This window comes from Scyliorhinus canicula, chromosome 9 (genome assembly GCF_902713615.1).
Source record: "Scyliorhinus canicula chromosome 9, sScyCan1.1, whole genome shotgun sequence".
NCBI classification, from domain to species: Eukaryota; Metazoa; Chordata; class Chondrichthyes; order Carcharhiniformes; family Scyliorhinidae; genus Scyliorhinus; species Scyliorhinus canicula.
In genome coordinates this window covers 45,954,121-45,978,833 of record NC_052154.1, presented here as the reverse complement: position 1 = coordinate 45,978,833, position 24,713 = coordinate 45,954,121, and the positions used below count along the sequence as shown (strand labels likewise).

General features: G+C 45.3%; 2 protein-coding genes across 4 annotated transcripts in view; one reads left to right on the top strand and one right to left on the bottom strand.

The window, feature by feature from the left end:
- Positions 1-3,760, top strand: part of mylk3 (myosin light chain kinase 3) — a 53,182-nt gene extending 49,422 nt beyond the window's left edge. For both annotated transcript variants that reach the window (XM_038806639.1, XM_038806638.1), the window contains exon 13: positions 2,830-3,760. In XM_038806639.1, coding sequence (XP_038662567.1) covers positions 2,830-2,895 — 66 coding nt within the window. In that variant the 3' untranslated portion in view covers positions 2,896-3,760. The remainder of the gene's footprint in view (positions 1-2,829) is intronic.
- A 13,402-nt stretch (positions 3,761-17,162) lies between these two features.
- The window catches only part of orc6 (origin recognition complex, subunit 6), a 35,294-nt gene continuing 27,743 nt past the window's right edge, over positions 17,163-24,713 (bottom strand). Inside the window, exons 4-7 of one of the 2 annotated variants that reach the window (XM_038806636.1) lie at positions 22,661-22,750; positions 21,700-21,812; positions 21,522-21,593; positions 17,163-18,714 (exon numbers count right to left, since the gene is read on the bottom strand). In XM_038806636.1, coding sequence (XP_038662564.1) covers positions 18,584-18,714; positions 21,522-21,593; positions 21,700-21,812; positions 22,661-22,750 — 406 coding nt within the window. In that variant the 3' untranslated portion in view covers positions 17,163-18,583. The remainder of the gene's footprint in view (positions 18,715-21,521; positions 21,594-21,699; positions 21,813-22,660; positions 22,751-24,713) is intronic. The other variant, XM_038806637.1, reaches the window with a different exon arrangement.

The window sequence follows — 24,713 nt, the reverse complement described above, 5'->3', positions numbered from 1 at the left end:
AGACCGCTGACACTACCCCCTTCACCAGTCCCCCCTGTCATCAGCACCTCTTCCAGCAATGTGGAGGCCGGCTCCTCCGGGAAGTTCTGTATCTCCTTTCTGACAAAATCTCGAACCTGCATGTATCTAAACATTTCCCCCTGCTCCAGCCCATACTTCGCTTCCAGCTCCTTCAATCCTGCAAACCGACCCCTAAGAAACAAATCTTTTAGTGTGTTAATCCCCTTCTCCTCCCATTTCCGAAAATTTCCATCCCAGCTCCCTGGCTCAAATCTGTGGTTTCCCCGAATCGGCATTTCCCTTGACCCTGCCCCCTAACCCAAAGTACTGGCGAAACTGCCTCCAAATTCTCAATGAAGCTATTATTACCGGATTCCTTGAGTACTTCCCTGGGGCTATCGGGAGCGGCGCTGTTGCTAGTGCTTTCAACCCTGACCCCCTGCACAAACTCTCCTCCATTCTGATCCACTGGGAATCAACCCCTTTTACCCAGTTCCGTACCTTCTCCACATTCGCTGCCCAGTAGTAATACATCAGGTTCGGAAGATCCAAACCCCCTGCCTGCCTTCCCCTCTGTAGCAGCACCTTTCTAACTCTGGCCACCTTCCCTCCCCATATGAATGACGTAATTCTTCCCTCAATCCCTCTGAAAAAAGCCTTTGGCAGGAAAATCAGCAGGCATTGAAAATAAACAGAAATCTTGGCAACACATTCATTTTAACAGCCTGTACCCGACCCGCCAGTGACAGAGGGAGACCATCCCACCTTGCCAGATCAGCTTTCACTCTCCCCACCAAACTAGAAATGTTGTACCTGTAGAGCCCCCCCCCCCCCCCCCCCCACTTCCGGGCAACCTGCATCCCCAAGTGCCTAAAGTGAGTCCCTGCCCTACAGAATGGCAGCCCCCCTACCCCTGCCCTCACACCCGGCCGAGATACCACAAAATACTCACTCTTATCTAGATTCAGCTTGTACCCTAAGAAAGACCCAAACACCTGAAGCAGCTACAATATTCCCCCTGTCGACACACTCGGTTCCAACACGTGTAACAGCAAGTCATCGGCATATAAGGACACCCTATGCTCTATCCCCCACCCCCCCCCCGCACTATTCCTTTCCATGCTCCCGAAGGTCTTAATGCGATGGCCAACAGCTCGATCGCGAGTGCAAACAGCAGGGGCAGACATAGGACATCCCTGTCAGTCCCACGGTGGAGAGAAAAGTATCTCAAACTGATGTTGTTTGTGCGGACACTCGCCCTCGGCTCCTTATATAGTAGCTTTACCTAATTCACAAATCTTGGTGCAATCCCAAACCGCTCCAGAACTGCCATCAAGTACCCCCATTCTACCCGGTCAAACGCCTTCTCAGCGTCCAATGCCACAACTACCTCTGTTTCCTTCCCCTCTGCCGGTGCCATAACGACGTTCAATACCCTTCTAATGTTTGTAAAGAGCTGCCTCCCTCTCACGAACCCCGTCTGATCTTCACCTATCACCTTCGGGAGGCACCCCTCCAGCCTACCTGCAAGTACCTTCGCCAATACTTTTGCATCCACATTCAGAAGTGATATGGGTCTATACGACCAACACTCCGTCAGATCCTTATCTTTTTTAGCAACAGGGAGATCGATGCCTGCCCCAAGGTTTGTGGCAACACTCCCTTCTCTATCACCTCTTCAAACGTCCCCACCATCAGGGGTGCCAGCTTATCATTGAATTTTTTATCATATTCCGCCGGAAACTTATCCAGCCCTGCCACCTTCCCTGACTGCATCCTCCCAATCGCATCCTTTATCACATGCTCCCCTTTCGCTCCTTCTAATGTTGCCCTGTCCCCCTCCCCTAACCTCGGGTACTCCAACCCATCTAGAAATTCCTGCATCTCACGATCTCCCCCCAGGTGGCTCTGACCTGTACAACCTCTCTAAAATGCCTCAAAAACCTTGTTAATCAGATCCGGCGCCACCACCAACTTCCCTGCCCTATCCCTCACCTGCACAATTTCCCTCACCGCTGCCTCCCTCTGGAGCTGACCTGCTCACATACACCTTATCTCCATGTTCGTAAACTGCACCCCTTGCTCGCCTCAGTTGGAGCACCGCCTTCCTGTTAGATAGTCGGTCAAAGCTCGCCTGTAGTTCTTTCCTCTTTTCCAGCTTTGCTGGGACCCCATTCTCTGCAGAAACCTACATACTCCTTAATTACATTTTCAATTTTGTGTCTACTATTTTCTAAATGAAATCTTATCATAGAATTACAGTGCAAATGGAGGCCATTCTACGGGTCAGCACCGACACTTAGTCCACGCCCCCACCATATCCCCGTAACCCAATAACCTCACCTAACCATTTGGGTACTAAGGGGCAATTTAGCATGTCCAATCTACCTAACCTGCACTTTGGACTGTGGGAGGAAACCAGAGCACCCGGAGGAAACCCACGCATACAAGGGGAGAAAGTGCAAACTCCACACAGACAGTGACCTGAGGCCGGAATTGAACCCGGAACCCTGGAGCTGAGGCAGCAGTGCTAACCACTGTGTCCGCCCTGAAAACTACTATTTCAGAATTAACAAAATAAATGTGTTGTGAAACTTCTCATCCAATTTCCATGACAATACGACAGTGAAGAGTAACTGAGAAGAGGCTACTTGCCCATTTGGAGGTTAAATTGTAGAGTGTATTGACACAGATGAGTAAGGAACCTCACGGTAAAAAAGGGAGGCGGGGGTGGGGGGGAAGGGGGGTGCAAAAAATGAGAGTGGTGATAAAAATGCTGTCATTAATGAGCCTGAAAACTAATCGCTACATTTTCATCTTTGTTTGCAGAAAAATATTTATGCAGTTACTGCTGTGAACAGGCTCCGAAAGCTCAACCAGCAGAAAGTTGCTTAGCCTTTAACTGAGATCCAAATACCAAAGAAATTGAGCCAACTGAGAATTGAAAAATGAGCAGATTATCATAGAGGAGCGGTCAATGAATTTACTGTTGCCTGCATCGAAATGCTGCACTTTAACCATTTGATACTGTTCTTAATATTACAGGATTGATAAAAGTAACAAATGTTGCTCGTAAACTGCAGAAACGTGGCACGAGTTTCCCTTTCTGAGACTTAGCAACAGTATCTTGACCATTCTAATGAGAAACAATCTCTGTAGCTATTTCTATAATTTCTACACATAATTGTATTAGTGAAATACACAAATGAAAATTTAGCAGCTGAAAAAAATACATGTTTAGCATGTTCATGAAATGCGAATCTGATAAGATTATGTTCCAAAAAGCATGTTTCATCCCACCACAATGTAGCAAGTTGCAAATTGTTATAAATACATTTCTAGCAAATAGCAACGGATTTTGAGTGATGTAAAGTGAAATGAAATCCCTTAAGGGATGAATCACAAGCAAACTAATTCAACCTTAACTTTTTGATTTTAAAAAATTTTAACTTTGTTATTTAAATATTTATGTGAATAAATGTACAGGGAGTCTTATACATGATAATCAAAATATTACTTGTGAATATCAAGCCATAGCGCTCTCTCAAGATTCTTTTGTATTCAATCAAAATGTGTGTAAGGGACTCCTGTTAACGGCAACATTTAAAAAAAAACTTTTGTTATTTAGTTAAAATATGGTTAGCTGCTAATTTTACAACATGCAACAATATTTCAGAAAATGTATTTTTGACGGAGTCTGAGGAACCTTCAAACGAAATTGCCAGTAACTGTGTTTGCGAACAATATGATAATTTGACCACAATTTTGTAAGATCACTTTGTTCATTTGATTAATTGCTGCATTTTCAATAGTATAATTGCTATTCTGGCTAAATAGTAATGGCAAGACAATACAGGCTTCATCAACCCAGCAGTAGTCTTTCAAAAAAAGTGGCACTGTTCCCTTCCCCAGTTTTCCAGCACAGCTTGAGCATGTCCCGCAGCTAGCCTAAAGTCAACGCTATGGAATTACAGCAACAAGCCATCTAGAATAGTCTTTTTTAAAAAGCCATGCGGTCGATAGTATTTTGCTGTTTGTTCAGCATTGTTATTATGGATTTTTAAAATGTAACAATAGCAGAGAATAATAGTGGGTGGAAACATTTAGAACCTATTCCAAACATAAAACCAAACATGAACTGCACAGCGATTTTGGCGATGAGGAGCCAAATTAAGTTTAAAAATCCTTGTTTGATTGAGGTGGTCGGAGGGGGCTGGGGTGGGGCCTAGCTTGCAGTGGCGGTTTTGCTGGCGAGCTGGCCAACACTTCGCCGATGCTGTCAGCACTGAGATGATGGCTGCCATTGCAAATGATGTTGTGGTCGATGATCTCGGCCCCGTGGCCTAGCTTGTTGGTGCTCACTTTAATAAACTGTGTAATACCCTTGAGATAATAGTGGAAGTGGTGAACAGAATCCTGTAACTCAATAGAGCAATTTCCCAAGTGAGGGTTTGCCTTCAGTCATTGGAAATCCTGCTGCATGTTGTGTTGTTTACCTTGACCGACTCGGGAATTAGGAGCCGGACAAGGAGCATTCATGCACCCGGTCTCTTGAGAGGAGTAAGGGACAAATTTGGGATTGAATTTGAGAGTTGGCTGCTATGCTTTTGCAATCTCGATTTGAGGGTGTTTGAAGTTTGACGGAGCACATTGTATCCGATCTTCAAAGGTCTGGGGTCAGTCAGAGACCCCGACCATTCATCTTACGTTGTTGTTTCGTCAATGCTCGTCGAGAGGTGGCTGAACGTGTTGAGTCTGTACGTACTGTGTACCTTCCCTCGGCCGCAGTAAAATACTTTTCACTGTACTTCGGTACATGTGACAATAAATGAAATGAAATCAAGGTCTTCCCTAATACCAGGGCCTTGGTTCCTTGCTGCCTTGGCATCAGGACAACAGCATAGCAGAGGTGAACATGCTTTGTTTGATGGAACTTTGGAGAGATCGTGAATGTAGGTCAATGTTCCTGTAATGGCTTTGACCTTTCCGAGTTCCATAGATGGTGTTATTATCCTGCGGTTCATCAGTAATCCCGAACATTATTCCATTCTGCCTATGCTGTTGAGTTTATGTTATTGTCTTTTGTCCTGACAAGGGTGCATGGTATATGAGCACAGAAGTGGTTGTCGTCTATTATCCTGTAACGGCCAAAACCGAACTGGGTTGGTACTGTGACATGGGGTTCATGCATAGTTGTCTTTATTTTTCAAGTGCTGTAATACTTGCATTTACAAAGAGGGAGCACATTTTAGATACCCTCACCTCATTTATGGAGAAGATGGGCAGAGCCACGGTAGGATGGTGGGTGTGGTGGTGGGTGGGAATGGTTATGTTAGTCCTCATTACGGTTGTGGAAAACCCCCAGTTCTACTGTGTTGCGCTTATTCTTTTGTATAATTGTTACTTTGTGTTTATGGAATCCATGCCTATTTCCTAGGAAAGCCCGGACAGTTCATGTATCCTAGAGAGAACTGTGTTCCATGTGATTCCTCTTTGTGGTTGGCATCTCTGGAGTTGTTGGAGTAGGAGCAAACGTGTGATGGCGCATGCCTGGGTGTGGTTGTTAATCCTTGTTTGACTTGTCTTCTTCAATATTTTCTTGGCTGCGTGGGTAGTGGCAGCGGTCATTTGATCGGGTCGGTTAGGGCAGGAGTAACTGTGTTTATCTGGGTTGGGCAGAGGGTTTGTTGGGTGATGGAGTGAGTTTCCCTCCTCTGAGTGGTCCCCTTCTGGGGGCTACTTGTCTGTTCCCCCTCCCGAGATAGTGTTCCACTGGGGTGGTAGTAGCCTGTTGGTGGCAGGGTTTGAGTGAGAGTCTGTATGCTGTGGATCTGTAGGAGTCTTTCCGTTTGAGAATAGGCTGAGTGGAGAAGATAGATACCCTCCTCTATATGGCCTTATATAGTGACTTCCTGAATGCCCTCTTATATGAAGCTGCAGCTCCCCTGGGAGGTAATGTTCTGAGACTGATGAGGCTACACTTCCCTGCCCCTAGCATATTTTTTTGTAATGAAGTATGGTGCTGGTCCTTGTCTGGAATTCTTTGCTAAATCCTGATGTTCCTCTAATATGGGGATTTCCTTTCCTTACTAGGATAAGTAGCGTGTTGATGCATGTCTTGATTTGGTCCCTTATTGTGTTGGGATGCAGGGGGTGAGGATGGTTGGGTAGAGGATCATACCTCTCCCGAGACGTCCAGTTGATGGGTGTCTTGACGATTCTCCTTGGTGGTGGGGTCTTCTCGGTGGAGGACGGTGTGAATCTTCCATGTCAAATGGGGTGGTGTACTGCCTTGGATGTGATTAGAGTGGAGTGAGGGTGATCATATAGTGAGTCTTGGCAAGGTGTGGATATCCTTAGTTTACTGACTCCTGTGTGCGAGGGTGGATAGTGCCGGGTCAAGTCTTGCACTATGGTCAATGTCCTGTTGCCCGTCTTACGCTTAGCGTGTTCCTTCTTTCCAGAGAGCTTGTGAGTTTCAAATGAGCAGCGTTTGCCCTTTTTCTGTCTTGTGGTGAGGAGAGTGCGCCAGGAATCCATCTGTTCAAGACTGTATTCTAGTTCCTGTTATCCTGGGATCCTTTGCTCCCATAGTTTTTTTTAATCCTGTCATTGTTAATGTGTTGGTAGATGCTGACTGCGTTGATTATAATCTGAATTAACTGTTTGCTGGTCTTCTCTGTGTAAAGGTGTGGAATGGTGAACGTTTTGTGCTGTGCCGGAGTCTGAGGATATGTTGCGCCTGGGGTTATATGTAAAATATCCTTTTAGAACTATTGTCCTCGCAATTTATTTCTGTCATTTTTGTTTCTGTTATTGTGGGGTTAAAGAATTGGTTCCTGCAAAGGTACAGACAAGTCTTGTATTCAAGAAAAGGACGTCATAATACGTCATTAATGCCTCTGGTACGACTGCAGCTTGGGGGAGATGTGTTCTGGTGAATGCCCAAACATGGCCACATCTGGGCTGGTTTAGCACACAGCTAAATCGTTGGCTTTGAAAGCAGAGCAAGGCAGGCCAGCAGCACGGTTCAATTCCCGTAACAGCCTCCCCGAACAGGTGCCGGAATGTGGCGACTAGGGGCTTTTCACAGTAACTTCATTTGAAGCCTACTTGTGACAAGAAGCAATTTTATATATTTATTTATTTATATTTATCTCCATGTCGTCACTTTGGTCACAAAAGATTCATCTTGTCGTAAATAAGGAAAAGTAAGTGAACTCGCCATAGTCCCAGATGACCAAAGGCTGATTTCCCTTTGAGGGGGAGAGCTGGCTGGTGGTGATTTAACCTGAGGATCACCACACCTCAGGCGAAGGGCAAGGTTGAGAAGGCGGGGCCTTCATGAATAACCTCAGCCGGTCCGGGTATCTGAACCACGCTGTTGGCCTCGCTCTGTATCATAAACATGAATAACCTCAGCCAGTACCGGCTGTTGTAAAATAGAGCACTGCAAGTAGCATAATATTAAATTAGGCTACTGCAGTATTAAAGGATTCAGCATTGCTGACAATTGGTTGTGTTTGTTGTCACTGTTACAATGTTGGATACAGAGATAAGCACCCACCCTTCTTCAAGTTACAACTCAACTTGAGAATAACATCATAAACTATCCTCTCCTTACCACCCCCATTGCACATTATATTACTTATGAAGGTATCAGAGAGGCATCGTGGTTTGCCAGGTTTAGTTAATCCTGATGAAAGTGTATAATTTAAAAGGAGACCTAAGCTTGGAAACGTTTTGCTGCTTGTTTGTCAAGCAGGCAGAGTAAGGGGAACTGAATCACCTACAACGTTTTGACTTCTCCTGAAACTAAAATGCACAAATCAGCACCAAGCATTTCTCTTTAGGAAATTTTTTAATATACCATATTGATAGAATAGAACACCGAAGTTCAGGAGAGGATGGCAGCATAGGAAACGGACAAGGCCAGCCCATCCGGACTCTACTTCATCAAATTTGCAGGTTTGCAAAAGGCATGGGTGAAGCAATGCACTTCCACACACTTAAGAATCACTGAGGAGGTCCTGAATGACATATGCCGGCTTCTGCATCCAAATTTAAGCTTCCAGATACGTTACTGGGGTTCCAAGGACAAGAGACCGATGCAGTATGGGAGACCCATGAGTGCTTGCTATGCTCTGCATGACTTAAAAAGTCAAAAGAAGCGTAACTCAAATTTCTGAGGTGAGCTTGGCTGAGTTGGAAGCAGAGGCACTAGGACTCAACCTCTCAAGGCTCTTGATTCAGCGTCCCAGCTGCCAGGGAAATACAGAGACAGATTCTCAGTTGATTAACATCCCTGCCCTGAATGCATATCATCACAATATCTCCCCGGTATTCATGACCACTAAAACATTCAAAGGAAACCAGCTGTCTTTGGGATTAAGAAACCAACCATGACAACTAATTTTAAACGGATCTCAGGATAACTAAATGAGCTCAGTGGTTTTTGTGTAGGCCTCTCAGGGGGTGTATGTGAGGACTGCCATGTGCTACTACCCTGAGAGAACAACCTAACTGGTATTATCAAACCTCATTAGACAACAGCTTCCAACCCCACACCAGCTACCATCAAGAAGGACAAGGGCAGCAGACACATGGAAACAACATCACGTGGAGGTTCCCCTCCAAACCACTCACCATTCTGATTTGGGAATATATCACTGTTCCTTCCTGGGTCAAAATCCATGGGTGGTACCTACACCACGTGGTTTGAAGGAGCTGAGAAAGCAGCTTACAACCACCTTGTCAAGGGCAATTAGGGATGGTCAATAAATGCTGGCCTAGCCAGCGACACCCACATCCCAAGAATGAATTAAAAAATACACATAGATTCTTGGTAGCTACTGATCAATGGGAGGGCTAATTTCATGGATTTCGCAAGATCCCAAGAGTCCCAAAAGATCGTCTTTTCGAATATAAACAAAAGATTCTGGAAAAACACAGCAGTCTGGCAGCATCCGTGGAGAGGGTAACAGGGTTAACATTCTGAGTCCAATATTACTTCTTTGGAACCACATCATCTTTGTCCCAAGCCATTTCTGACGGAAAAAACAACCTAGGAATAAAAGCTGCCTGAGATACCCTCAATTACGACTCAGGAGAGAAGATTGGTAATTCAAAGGCTTTAATTACCAGAGAACCGGACAGCTGCCGAGAAGTGTGCTTACAGCATGCTGCCCAGCAAGCATCATCTTATATATACAGTTTCCTGGGGGCGGAGCCAGAGACGGAGTCCCCCAGGGTTCCAAGCCCGGTCTTAAAGGGCCAATGTATTAAAGGCAAGGTACAGCTACAGCAGTTATACCGATACCATTCATCATACTGCCACATGCTTCACTGGCATCTATGGAGGGGGAAATGCTTCTCTAATGTTGTTGCCTGAAGACAATGGATTTCACCGCCACTCTTACCAACTGATGAAAATCCTCGGAACTTGGTGCCAAAACAAATACGTGATGCTTATCAACTTTCTTTACATAATAGGATGTAAGTCTGAGTTAAGGGCAGCATTCTTCCATCAGAAAGAATATGCCTTTGCTCAGGAAGGGCTGTGTCCTCTTTCACCCTGTGGACTCCTTAAGCTGTAATGCTCCTAGTGCTAATTCTACATCCATGGGATGAAACTCTCAGCTGGTGAGTCGGAAACAAGGTGAATGATGCTGGGAGCAGATGAGAAACTAGTTGCCCTTTTCTCCATGCTCTGAATGATCTGTGGAAGGAGAGCAAAGGAACTAAGAAAAGGTGTGGACCACTTGGAAAAATCAGATAAAGCCTAAAATGTGATTACTGGGTTGAGTACTGTACCAAATACTGGCTGCACTTTACACTTGCAACTCACACATTTTGCCAGTGTACCATGGGTGGTTGCAGTTCTACCACTTCACCTGCTCTCATCAGATTTTTGACCTGAATGTGGTAATTGATTTTCCACCTCAAGTGCAAACAAGGTGGCACTCTCAGTCACTGTTTCTCTCCTTACATGGTTTTCATGGCTCCCTTCACTGGCTTCCCTTCTTGCAAGTTTCTTCCCATGCTCATGTGCTCTATAATAACAATTAGGATACTTACCTAAGCCTGCCTGTAATAACTCTCACGAGGACAACCTGATTGATCTTTCCGTGGGGCTCGTGGAATACTAGCTCCCCCGCTGAAGGGCGGAGGCCTAACGGGGGGGTTGGTTAAAACAGACCTATAAAAACCAGCCAGGATGACTTACTTGAGGGTGAAGGACCAGGTGAGACTTAAAAAGGGCTGGGTTAGTCAGGTGTTTCACTCTAGATTTGATGGACGGGTTCGAGTGGTAGCGGTAATGGTCAGCAAAAGAGTATGCTTCCAGATGGAGAAGGTGGTGGCACGTCAGGGGGGGTAAATATGTGATTGTGACAGGGGCGCTGGAGGGTAGGTTAGTGGCGCTGTTAAGTGTATACGGTCCCAATTGGGATGATGTGGGATTCGCAAAGAAGGTGTTTGGGCCGCACTCGCTGGTCCCATCAGGGGGGTGAAGGCATTGGCTGGGCTAATGGTGGAAATGGGAGGGGTGGACCCTTGGAGGTTTCTGCACACGAGGGAACGGGAGAACTCGTTTTTCTCAGCAGTCCATAAGGTATACTCGCAGATCGACTTTTTCGTGGTGGGGAAGGCTTTGCTGGCTGAGGTTCAGTGGTCGGAATACTCGGCAATTGCAATGTCAGATCATGCTCCGCATTGGGTGGATATGGTACTGGAGAAGGGGGTAGCGCAGAGGCCGGGGTGAAAATTAGATGTGGGGCTTTTGGGGGAACCATGGGTTCTGTGACAAAATTGAAACGGTAATTGAGGAATATGTAGGTTTCAACTGTACGGGTGAGGTGTCGAAGGCAGTTGTCTGGGAGGCTCTAAAGGCGGTGGTGAGGGGTGAGGTGATTTCCTTTAAGGCCAGGGTGGGCAAAGAGGAGAGGTTGGAGCGGCAGATGGTAATAGATGAAATGTAGGAGGTAGATAGGAGTTATGCAGAAGATGGGGACCAGCAAAGCTGGAAAAGAGGAAGGAACTACAGGTGAGCTTTGACCGACTACCAGGAAGGCGGTGCGCCAACTGAGATGAGCAAGGGGTGCAGTTTACGAACATAGAGATAAGGCAATATGTTAGCAGGTCAGCTCCGGAGGGAGGCAGCGGTAAGGGAAATTGTTCAGGTGAGGGATAGGGCAGGGAAGTTGGTGGTGGCTCCGGATCTGATTAACAAGGTTTTTGAGGAATTTTATGAGAGGTTGTACAGGTCAGAGCCATCTGAGCGAGACTGTGAGACGCAGGAATTTCTAGATGGGTTGGAGTACCCGAGGTTAGGGGAGGGGGACAGGGTTACATTAGAAGGAGTGATAGTGGAGCAGGAGATAAAAGATGCGATTGGGAGGATGCAGTCGGGGAAGGTGGCAGGGTCAGATGGGTTTCCGGTGGAATATTATAAAAAATTCAAGGAGAAGCTGGCACCCCTGATGGTGGGGATGTTTGAAGAGACGATAGGGAAGGGGGTGCTGCCACAAACCTTGGGGCAGGCATCGATTTCCCTGTTGCTAAAAAAGATAAGGATCCGATGGAGTGTGGGTCGTATAGGCCCATATCACTTCTGAATGTGGACGCAAAAGTATTGGCGAAGGTATTGGCAGGTAGGCTGGAGGAATGCCTCCCAAAGGTGATAGTTGAAGATCAGACGGGGTTCGTGAGAGGGAGGCAGCTCTTTTCAAACGTTAGAAGGGTATTAAATGTCGTTATGGCACCGGCAGAGAGGAATGAAACAGAGGTGGTTGTGGCATTGGACACTGAGAAGGCGTTTGACCGGGTAGAATGGGGGTACTTGATGGCAGTTCTGGAGCGGTTTGGGATTGGACCAAGATTTGTGAACTGGGTAAAGCTACAGTATAAGGAGCCGAGGGCGAGTGTCCGCACAAACAACATCAGCTCGAGATACTTTTCTCTCCACCGTGGGACTGACAGGGATGTCCTATGTCCCCCCTGCTGTTTGCACTCGCGATTGAGCCGTTGCCAATCACATTAACAAGTTCGGGGGTATGGAAAGGAATAGTGCGGGGGGGGGGGGTGTCCTTATATGCCGATGACTTGCTGTTATACGTGTCGGGACCGAGTGTGTCGATAGGGGGAATATTGGAGCTGCTTCGAGTGTTTGGGTGTTTCTCAGGGTACAAACTAAATCTAGACAAGAGTGAGTATTTTGTCGTGTCTCGGCAGGGGGTGGGGCAGAGGTTGGGGGCTGCCATTCCGTAAGGCAGGGACTCACTTTAGTTACCTGCGGGTGCAGGTTGCCCGGGGGTGGGGGGGGGGGGGGGGGGGGCTCCGCAGGTACAACATTTCTAATTTGGTGGGGAGAGTGAAAGCTGATCTGGCAAGGTGGGATGGTCTCCCTCTGTCACTGGCGGTTTGGGTACAGGCGGTTAAAATGTACGTGTTGCCGCGATTTCTGTTTATTTTTCAATGCCTGCCGATTTTCCTGCCAAAGGCTTTTTTCAGAAGATTGAGGGAAGGATTACTTCGTTCATATGGGGAGGGAAGGTGGCCAGAGTTAGAAAGGTGCTACTACAGAGGGGAAGGCAGGCAGGAGGTTTGGGTCTTCTGAACCTGATGTATGACTACTGGGCGGCGAATGTGGAAAAGGTGCGGAGCTGGGTCAGAGGGGTTATTCCCAGTGGGTCAGAATGGAGCAGTTTGTGCAGGGGGTCGGGATTGAAAGCACTAGCAACAGCGCCGCTCCCGATAGCCCCGGGGAAATACTCAAGGAATCCAGTAATAATAGCTTCATTGAGAATTGGAGGCAGTTTTGCCAACTTTCAGGTTGGGGCCAGGGTCAAGGGAAATGCCGATTTGGGGGAACCACAGATTTGAGCCAGGGAGGTGGGATGGAAATTTTCGGAAATGGGAGGAGAAGGGGATTAACACACTAAAAGATTTATTTCTTAGGGGTCAGTTTGCAGGATTGAAGGAGCTGGAAGCGAAGTGTGGGCTGGAGCAGGGGGAAATGTTTAGATACATGCAGGTTTGACATTTTGCCAGAAAGGAGATACAGAGCTTCCCAGTGGAGCCGGCCTCCACATTGCTGGAGGAGGTGGTGACGACAGGGGGACTGGAGAAGGGGGTATTGTTAGCGGTTTACGGAGCTATTTTGGAAGAGGAGAAGGCACCACTGGAAGGGATCAAAGCAAAGTGGGAGGAAGAGTTGGGAGAGGATATGGAGGAGGGGTTCTGGTGTGAGGTGCTCTGGAGAATGAATGCCCCCACCTCGTCTGCGAGGTTGGGGCTGATACAGTTGAAGGTGGTATACAGAGCACACCCCACGAGGGCGAGGATGAGGCGATTCTTTGAAGGAGTAGAAGATGTGTGTGAACGTTGCGAGTGTGAACGCTAATCACGTTCATATGTTTTGGTCCTGTCCAAAGATAGAGGATTACTGGAAGGAGGTTTTTAGGGTAATTTCTAAAGTGGTGCACGTGAAACTGGACCCGGGTCCCCGGGAGGCCATATTTGGGGTGTCGGACCAGCCAGGGTTGGAAACCGGTGCGGAGGCAGATGTTGTAGCCTTCGCCTCGTTGATCGCCCGTAGGCGGATCCTGATAGGTTGGAGAGCAACCTCTCCACCCTGTGCCCTGGCATGGCGGGGGACCTGCTAGAATTCTTGACTCTTGAGAAGGTTAAGTTTGAATTGAGGGGAAGGATGGAGGGGTTCTACAATTCATGGGCATTATTCATTATGCACTTTCAAGAGCTGGATAACATTGAACATTAGTTGGGGGGGTGGGTGGGTGGGTTGGGGGGAGGCGGGGGCTGTGTATATTCATGGCGACTATGGGTGATCCCCAATTCCTTTTTGTCATTTGTTTGTGTGAACATGCGGGCTAATGTTTGTGGTTTGGTGGGAGGATGGGATTGTTGTTATTGATATGGGGATTGACATATTTGTTACTGATTATTGTTTATTGTTGGTGGGTGTAAATTTGGGAGAAAATGTGAAAAAGGAGAATAAAAAATATTTATAAAAAAACAGCCAGGATGGGAACGACATCTTCGGATGTCCCTGCTGGGACTAGATGTACTGCCTTCAACTTTGCGGCCTTGCATTTGTTTACTAATAAACCACTGAGTTTACATCCTTCTCGGAGCTCCCGTGATTATAATACTGGCGATGAGGAAAAACCGGAATTACAGGCTGCGAGTCTGGACCTGGTTTGAATTTCGCGACAAGAGAGCAAGATCAGAAAATGTTTTTTAAATGCTGATCTTTGGGAGATTCGATGCTTTTGACGCGAGTGTAGAAGACTTGTCCCAATTGGCTGAGCAGATGCGCTCCTTCTTTAGAGCGATCGCCATTATTGGGGATGATCACCAGGAGAGGATACGCCTGACTGCGTGTGGAGTCCCTACCATTACCGTCATCAAAAGCCTCACCTACCCAGTAACCCCATATTCCAAAATCTTTGGTGAACGTAGCAATTGTGGTGGATTATTTGGGGCAGCACGGTAGCATGGTGGTTAGCATAAATGCTTCACAGCTCCAGGGTCCCAGGTTCAATTCCCGCTGGGTCACTATCTGTGCGGAGTCTGCACGTCCTCCCCGTGTGTGCGTGGGTTTCCTCCGGGTGCTCCGGTTTCCTCCCACAATCCAAAGATGTGCGGGTTAGGTGGATTGGCTATGCTAAATTGCCCGTAGTGTCCTAAAAAGTAAGGTTAAGGGGGGGGGGGGTTGTTGGGTTACGGGTATAGGGTGGCTACGTGGGTTTGAGTAGGGTGATCATGGCTCGGCACAACATCGAGGGCCGAAGGGCCTGTTCTGTGCTGTACTGTTCTATTATGATCCTAAAACCGTCGGTAATTGTACAAGGTTCAGGTTCAACATGACTGGGAGTCAGTCACAGGATTGTTGACGTGCCTATGCAAGCTAGCTGAGCATTGCGACTATAATCACGGGAGCTCCGAGAAGGATGTAAACTCAGTGGTTTATTAGCTGAGCATTGCGATTATGGGACATCCCTTCTGGAGATGCTGAGGGACCGCATTGCGTGTGTAATAAACAACATGTCGACCCAACATAAGTTGCTGGCAAGTGTGTATTTCACGCAGAAGAGGCCACATATCTGGGGTACAAAGTTGACAAGGACGGCTTGCACCCGATGGAGGGGTAGTTGTGAGCCATCAAACAGGCCCCCACGCCTGAGAATACAACTGAACTATGGTCGTTCCTCGGACTCATAAATTATTGCGGCAAATTTATCCTGAATTTGGCAACCTATCTGCCACTGCTCCATCCACTCCTAAAAAAACATCAGAATTGGTCAGAGGGTGCTGCTAGCGGCCTTTTTTCAAAGTAAAGCGGCAGCTGTCATCCTCCAGGCTGCTAATGTACGACTCTTCCAGGCCATTCTTGATCACGTGTGGTGCCTCCTCATATGGCATTGAGGTGGTGTTGTCCCACTGGATGGATGACGGGTGGAGTGGCCAATAGCCTATGTATCAAGGACTTTGGCCAATTCAGAGCGCAGATAAAGGTAAAATCAGCATAGTCCCAGCTGACCATAGGCTGCTTTCCTCTTTGAGGGGGAGAGCTGACTAGTGGGGATTTAACCTGAGGATCACCACAACTCAGGCGAGGGGCAAGGTTGAGAATCCAGGGCATTCATGAATATCCTCAACCTGTGTGGGAAATGAACCCACGTTGCTGGCCTCGCTCTGCATCACGAACCAGCTGTCTAGCCAAGTGAGCTAAACCAAGGGGCAACACTCTCCAAGGGCCAGGTTACAGAGATGCGCAAGACTCGGGGTCAGACATGGAGTCAGAAGCATCCATAGTCTCAGACAAGTTTGACCAGGGAGTGGCTACCGACAGCATCCCCAGATGGTCGGTGCGTAAATGCCCACCGACTCAGCCCTGCAACCACTGGAAGCGCAACTGTGGGTGAAGCATTGAAAGAGACCTGCTCCACCCTCTACAACAGAGGTACATGTGGACTTTGGTGAGGGGGGGTTGGGGGAGCAGAGTGGGGACGTATTAAGACCTACGGGGATGACCCAATTGATCTCTTTGTGGGGCTTGTGGAATACGAGCTCTCCTGCTGAGGGACGGAGGTCTAACAGCGGGGCTCATTAAAACAGGCCGATAAAAGCTGGTCAGGATGGAAACCAGTGTTTTGGGTTGTCCCAGTTGGCACTGGATGTATATCCCGCTGCTTTGTATTTATTTACTAAATAAACCACCGAGTTTAATTTCCTTCTCAGGATACCTGTCATTATAATACTGTCTATTCCAGCAAAATCGATACATACATTACTGCTAGGTGCTGTCCTGCCCTCATTTAATCCCTCCACAGGCCCCAAGGAATAATGGTGAATGACAAATTTTATGATCTTGAGATAGAACATATTGGGCAGGCTTCACCGTTGCCCAATGCCTATATCGTAATCGGTGATTGGGCGGAGAATTCCTTCCTTTGTCCAAATCGGGGGCGGTGCCAGTTTGACACCGGTTTTCTATCCTCGGCCCCCTCCAAAATGGTGGCATCACACGCCATTAGAATGGCGTTAGCGCGTCACCTGAAGGCCCTCCTCGATGCTTCGCCCCTGATGGGCCAAATTCCCAACAATGTTGGGACATGTGATCTCAGCGGTCAGGAATACAGCGTGGCGGATGCGGATTGTGTCCAGCGCCAAAAGTCGGCCAGGAGCCGTGCTGCTGGCCGGGGGGGCAGTATTTGGCAGGTCGGGTCCGCACGACCTCTGCAGGTAGTCGCCGTGCGCTTGCGCAGTCACAGATGCGGCCATTCTACAGCCATTTTTGTTGTGGGAGCCGGGAGTTTTACCTGGTGTGGCTGCTAGCCCTTCACCGGTCGTAGGATTGGTGAGGGGTTGGCGGCAATCTTGGCATCGCAAAACGCCATAGTTCCCATGCCAGCATCGGTACTTCGCCTCAAAAAAGCAAATCCTGCCGATTGGACTTATTGTGCAACATTATACTGTTCACATTACATTAGAATTGTAGGTGCTCAATATTTCTGAATGGCAAAGTGATAACTGCCTTTCTTCAGGCCACTACACAAGTGCTTTGTGTCTCACTGTTCAGGACCAGCCATGATCTAACTGGTTTGAGGAAGAGAGATGCAAAATACTAACAAAAACAATTTCTGGAGGAAAAATTAAACCAAAATTTATTCTGGTTATACAGTAAGCTGTCTATGAAACTTGGAACTTTTTAATGAAGCTACTTGATAAAAATAAGTTGCATTTAGACATTATTCTGCAGCTTCCAAGGTTACATTTGATAACGATAATAAACTGAGGATTAAACTCTACTTTCTGATCCGTCTAGGTTGAGACAGCATTCATTTATAAGCATATGAATCGGAATGTCAGTCTATTGTAAGTTAATTACTCTCAGCAGACAGCAAAAGAGGCTATATTGGCAAATTGCCATGGAAAAGACAAGAAACAAAAAGATGGTAAAGCTTTCTGCTTCTGACCCTTATTCCTGATTGCGTGCAAGTGGCTATCTTGCAGTAGCAGCTCATTTGTGACATCTCATTCCTAATTTGAGGTTATGCTTGCTCTTCCTAGCAAAGCATGTTACGTTGCCCTGAGAGAACTAGGCAACCAGAGAGGGAAGAGTTTCTCCTCTTGGCTATAAATTCAGAACTCTTGTCAATTACTGACAAAATCAGCTTTGTGTACCGACTATCATTTAAAAAATACTTCAACATGTAAAAAGGCTTTATGTAACAATACTTTTCACAACATGCGCTTGATGGAAATTTAAACAATAATGGTTCCTTTTCTAGTGGGAGGGTTAAAATGACAGGTATTACATTACTATATTTCAGAGAACTCACACATGACAAGATGCCCATCCTGACTTGTGCACTCAGAATTACAGGCCTATAATTTTCTGACATATGGTCAATGGGCAAAGTGCATTATTTGCGCATGAGAAATGGAAAATCAAAGCTCAAATAACAGTCTTCTTCATCAGACTTGGCATCTCTTTTGGAGGTGCTGTGAAAGAGATTGCTAAGCACCGATATGGCAAATTTCAGACATCAATTTTTTGAAAATGTTAGAAGAGTTCTACATCAAATAATTAATACACAATGAAAGTAATGATTTAAAAGATATATTGCCCAAGATGTACACAAAATGAATTAAATTGTAAAACAAAAGTTTTTTTAAAATGTTGGTTTGAGGACTTTTTATATACTACTCTGTTTCAGTTTCTTCAGTAGCCACAAATTCCTCATGCCTGTGGTGAGCTTGGGAGGGTAGTAAAACCAATGTTAGTTGCAAAATTAATTTAAGTTATGTATCCCAATGGTCGATCTAACCAGAGCCAGGCTTCACATTTACAGACTGAGATACAAATATCGTGGAGCGCTCCAAGTTTGAGTGCTAGATTTCAACAAAGTCAACAGCAATCAGAGTTCTAATGTAAAGTAAATCCATAGTTCTACAGGCATGGCATTCAAATTTCAATACATCTTTCTCCTCTATCTCAATAAGGTATATCCCTCGAGTGAGCATGGCAGTTAAAAAAAAAACTACAGTGGATAAATTAAGTATTCATCTGCTTGACTTTGGCTGCATTTTCGAGAATTCGCCTTTTCCAGTCTTCATAATCCTGTTCCTTCGTTATTTTAGATTCAGGCTTTTCTCGTTTGGGTTCTGTTGCAGCCTCTTCATCTGCTAATAATTAGAACAGCGTTACTTTTTTTGAACAAAAAAAAGGTTTAATTCAATTAGGTCAGTATCCTAACCTGATTTGAAATAGTGCCACACAATAGACTTCTGAGAAAAGCTATAGCTCATGGAATAAAAGGGGCAGTCGCAATGTGGATACAAAATTGGCTGAGTAATAGGAAACAGGGAGCAATGGTCAATGTATATTTTTCAGGCTGGAGGAAGGTTTGTAGTGGAGTTCCCCAGGGGTCGGTATTGGAACCCTTGCTTTTGCTTTTTAAAAAAAAATAACTTTAGGGTGCCCAATTCATTTTTTCCAATTAAGGGGCAATTTAGCATGGCCAATCCACCTACCCTGCACATCTTTGGGTTGTGGGGGCGAAACCCACGCAAACACGGGGAGAATGTGCAAACACAGACAGTGACCCAGAGCCGGGATCGACTCTTAGAGACCTCGGCGCCGTGAGGCAACAGGGCTAACCTACTGTTCCACCGTGCTGCCCCGTACCCTTGCTTTTCCTGATCTTGATGTCCAGGATACAATTTCAAAGGTTTACGGATAACACCTAATTTAGAAGTATGTGAGGACCGTGTAGAACTTCAAAAGGCCATGGACAAGTTGGTGGAGTGAGCAGACAGGTGGCAGATGAAGTTGAATGCGAAAAGTGTGAGGTGATTAATTTTGGTAGGAAGAGCATGAAGTGACATTATAAAATAAGGGGTACAATTCTAAAGGGCGTTGCAAGGGCAGAAAAATCTGGGTGTGTATGTGCATAAGTAATTAAAGGTGGAGAGAAGAGTCAATAAAGCATATAGTGTTATGGGCTTTATTAATAGGAGCATAGAGAAAGGCCGGAATACTGGCCTTTGCGTCCCTAGTGGCTCGACGAAGGATATTAATTCAATGGAAGGACACGAGGCCTCCAAGCGTTGAAACTTGGATTAACGATATGGCTAGCTATATTCAGCTAGAAAGGATCAAATTTGCCCTGAGAGGGTCGGTACAGGGATTCTCCAGGCGGTGGCAACCTTTCCTTGACTTTTTAGATCAGAGATAGGCGTTCGGGGTCGTGGCAGCAGCAACCCGGGGGGGGGGGGGGGGGGGGGAGGGGAGGGGGAGGGGGGGGGAGGAGCAGCAATGGTCGTGGGGGGACATGCACGACTGTAACGCGGGCAAGTCTGCTCGCTGCTCATGTCTGAAACTGTAGGCTGCCTTGTTTGTTAAGTTGTTGCTTGGGGGGGGGGGGGGGGAGGACTGGTGCGCGCGAGAGGGCGGGCGAGGGAGGGATATTTGCCTAGAGGGATTGTGTGGTAAATAATTTAAAAATTAGTAGGGGTAAATGTCTGTATGGAAAAACTCTTTCAATAAAAATTATTTAAAAAAAAAAAAAAATAGGAGCATAGAGTACAAGAGCAACAAGATTATGCTGAACCTCTATAGTACACTACCTGGACCTCAGCTAGAGTAGAGTATAGTGTACAGTTCTGGGCGCTATACTTTAGGAAGGATCTGAACACAAGGAGAATGCAGGAGAGGTTTACAAGAATGGTTCCAAGAACAAGGAGAAACTTCAGTAATGAAAATAGATTGGAAAAGTTGGGACTGTTCTCCTTGGACAGAAGAAGGCCAAGAGGAAATTTGATGGAGATGTTTAAAATCATGAGGGGTCTGGCAGAGTAGAAGGAAGAAACTGTAATTCTAAAGCCCCCATCTTGTCTGGCCTTCCTCATTCTGGTTGGTGAGACCAGGACAGCAAAGTGTATCCCAGGTTGCAGCAGTGAGGTGTAAAGGGAGGGCAGCAAAGGAGGACACGGCCTCTTTAGACAGCACTGGCTGCCATAGAGAAGGTAGGAACACGTGATGCGTGTGCTCATGCGCATGCGTGTCGGGCTGGTCTGGGTCTTTAAAATAGTCATTCTGAAGTTAGAAGTGCTTTTCTTCCTTCTAACTATTTTAGAGTAACTTGATGGTAAAACTCACAGAACCATCCATCCGAAGTTAGCAATTTAAATCGCTTTGTCAGATAGTTCCCAGCCCAGCCCAATTATCCAAGGGAAGTTAGCGCTTCTGGACAACTGCCGGGTAAATCCCAAATGTGATGCTGGGGAGCCAGGAAGTCATGGCTCAATATTGCTTGTTACAACAAGCAATTCAAGAATATTACAATTTAGTAACTTGACAGGTCGGATTAAAGAAAATAAATAAAAGCAAATTACTGCGGATGCTGGAATCTGAAACGAAAGGAATAATGCTGGAAAATCTCAGCAAGTCTGGCAGCATCTGTCGGGAGAGAAAAGAGCTAACGTTTCGAGTCCGATGACTCTTTGTCAAAGCCCTCTTTGTCAAAGAAAATAAATACTGGACAGATCTGAAGTGAATGCTTCTTTCACAGGCATTATTCTTAGGGTTTAAGACTCAATTTAAATAAAATTGGATTAATAAACCCGGTTGCTCATAGGTATAGATACAATGGATCAATAAACCATATTAATGGATAGATACGCAGTGTACCACACAACAGCAGAATTCAAGCTTTAAAAGCTTTTAAGGCAAACATTTATTAACAGGTGGTTGTATTATGAATGACTCTCAAGGTGATGAAAAGTCTTTTATATATTTAACAAAAGCTTTCAGTAAAAAGCTTTTGGGGGGGGGGATGACGTTTAAATAACAGGAAATATTAAATTAAAGAGAAATTGCATCAAGGCTTTAACTACAGTACAGAAAGCAATAAAAAATAATTGTATGGAAAAATCCAATTCATTAAGTAACTTTTACATAACTATTAAGAAAATGCTAAGCAAGTTCATACCTTCCACCTTTTCTAATAATTCCAGTAATGTCCTCCGTCTCTTGTTTTGTTTAGGTTGTTCAGTAGATTCATCTTTGAAATTAATTCAGGCAATAAGTTATTGAAACATATTGATGGTCGGGTCTTTATTTATCGCATACCTTCAATTTAAACGGAAAAAGCAGAGTTTTAAACTTACTGCAAATAAGTTGTCCAAATATTTCCATTTGAGAGCAGAGTCGGTCAAAGATGGTCTTCTTCACACCAGATGAGGCAATGAGCTTGGGCTTCTCAATCTTTATTTTCAAGCATCTAATGGGCACCAAAACAAAACACTGTGTTTAGGTATCAATGATGAAGCAACCTTATTCCTACTACTGAAAATCACAACAGATATTTTCAATGGCCTCTAATTTGAAGAAAATAAAAGTCATTTTGCTTTTGTAGTGTGCTACATTAGGCTGGGATTTTCTGCTCCTGTCGGTGGTGGGCAGGAGTGGAAAATATCACAAGAAGGTTAGAAATCAGTTTCACAGTCATGAAACCCGTTTGCGATTGTGCACTGAAGCCTTCAATAGTGGGCCTTGCTTTGCACAAGTGGCATGTCAGGAACGTAATTTCAATGCATTGCATCTCTTTATAAGGACTCCTCGCTGGAATCAACCCTCCACGCTGGATCATCAGGGAACATTGGCATGCAATTAGAAAAATGTGTTTCACAATAGTATATAAGCGACGAGCATCTGGTGACCTGTACTTCACTCGTGACTGTGCTTCGCTCACCTGCTTTTCATTGCACTGTGCTTGCGGTAATCAGTGCCAGGCTTCATAGACAGCACCACATAGTTTTCAGGGGCAGGCAAATCTCTATCTAGCAGACCAGCAGTAAGACAGGAGTGGCTTTTGATGAGCTACAGCTCCACTGGGGAGGGGTGGAAACTGGCCTGAGGCATGGGAAAGGACTACAGGGGTAAAGGTGGCACTCAGTGGAGGGGGGGGGGGGACAGACATGCAAAATTTTAATGGAAGAGTTTCAAACTGCAGTTTGTCTCTGCACTGAATTCCTCTTACAGCAAAAAAAAATACAGATCTGTTTTGACCTTTACCTATGTTAGCTACACATTAAGAAGGTGGTCTTAATTACCCCATATTCTACTCACTTGCATGCACTAAATAAAGCTGCATTGGTGAAGAGTGGCTTTGAGAAATCAAGATCGCCTTGCTGTGCTTCTGGCAGACTGGCTTCATATCTGAAGGAGAAAAATATATTTTAACTACTTACAATAATAATAATCTTTATTGTCACAAGAAGGCTTACATTAACACTGCAATTAAGTTACTGTGCAAAACCCCTAGTCGCCACATTCCGGCGCCTGTTCGGGAACACAGTGGGAGAATTCAGAATGTCCAAATTATCTAACGGCATGTCTTTTGGGACTTGTGGGAAGAAACCGGAGCACCTGGAGGAAACCCACCCAGACACGGGGACAACATGCAGACTCTGCACATACAGTGGCCCAAGCCGGGAATCGAACCTGCGACCCTGGAGCTGTGAAGCAACAGTGCTACCCACTGTGCTACCATGCCACCCACTTACATGATACAACAGAAATAAACAATAGTAAATCAGCACAGTCAAACCAGCAGAAAGACATTGGTCGAAGATTTCACCCCTCGCCCCCCCAATGAGACAAATAACTGGGACCTGATAGTTTAGATCCAAATATCCTGAGAAACCAAGGAAGAATAGCCGAGAAAGCTCTTAATTGTGCTGTAAAATCTAGCGGGGAATAAACACTAACAGTAAGTAAGTGATAAGTAATGACAACTTTGTTTAAATAAAAATAAAGACAGATAAGTCAGCAAATGGAAAGACCAGTTTGTCTTAATTTAAAAGTGTTAGCAAACTACTAAAATCTACATTATGGTGTAAAATTGCCAAACATTTAAAAAAAACATGTATTAATTGGAATCAGTTCACATTATTTCTAAAGTATATTGAGCTTGATGAACTGTATAGAATTTTTGCAAAGTTAAAAGGATAGATTATAGAAATGGAGTGTTGTGACTTATCAAAGTTTTTCAAAATAATTTCATGTGGTACCATTTGGCAATAATCATGGCATATGGAATAAAGGAGAATTAGTCCATTTGGATAGAGAGGAAAGCAAAAGGCACAGTTAAAAGAAAGATTTTAGGCTGGGAAGGTTTGGCGAGTGATGTTCCAAGGGTGTCTCAAGTTGGGTTGCTTATTTACTTAATACTGGACTTAGGAAGTGAAGAAAAAAAGTGACATTTGTGGATGGCATGAACTTGGGCAATATAGACATTTACAAAAAAGATTGTGAGACACATTGTCCTACATTAAGCAAGGTGACCACCTGCTCATTGTGACAGGCTTGAAGCAAGTGTAGGAAAGGAAATATGCCCTAAATGGCCAGATTTAAAATGGAATTGAGGAAGGCCAAAATTAATACATAACAGAAAAGATTTACTAGGAATAAAGGGATAGTTGTGAACAGGATCATGAAGCACTTGCTCTTTCCTCTACTAGAATAAAGACTGTTATAGCATCACCTAATGGTACTCCAAGGTTATAAACTGTTTATATAGCTGTTAACTGAATAGTGGAATCAGACAAGAGTACAAATTCATCATAAAAATATAGTTTTATATGGCCGTTTACATCTTTCGGACACACACAAAATGTTTCATAATCATTTAATTATTTTTGAAATGTAGAGATAGTTACTTTATAATTTAGTGCAGTTACCAAATTGCTTATCTAGGTTTTCCACGAGATTGACATTGTGAAACGTATTCAACGCTCTTCGTCTCGCCATGCATATCATGGTCATTTACTGTTTTTTCGATCACCTCGTGTATACGAGTTTGACAGAATACCAGATGGTCATTGTTATTGTTTTAAGGTATCCTTTGTGTACAGTCAGTCTGGATCAGTGCATGGTTCTTTGTAGCTGCATCAGCCTTTTCTCTCGTGCACTGCTGCAGCCAATGGCCCTTTCTGCTACATACCTTGCAGACTGTCTGTGTGGAGTCTGCACGTCCTCCCCGTGTGTGCGTGGATTTCCTCCGGGTGCTCCGGTTTCCTCCCACAGTCCAAAGATGTGCGGGTTAGGTGGATTGGCTATGCTAAATTGCCCTTAGTGTCCTAAAAAATAAGGTTAATGGGGGGGGGGTTACTGGTATAGG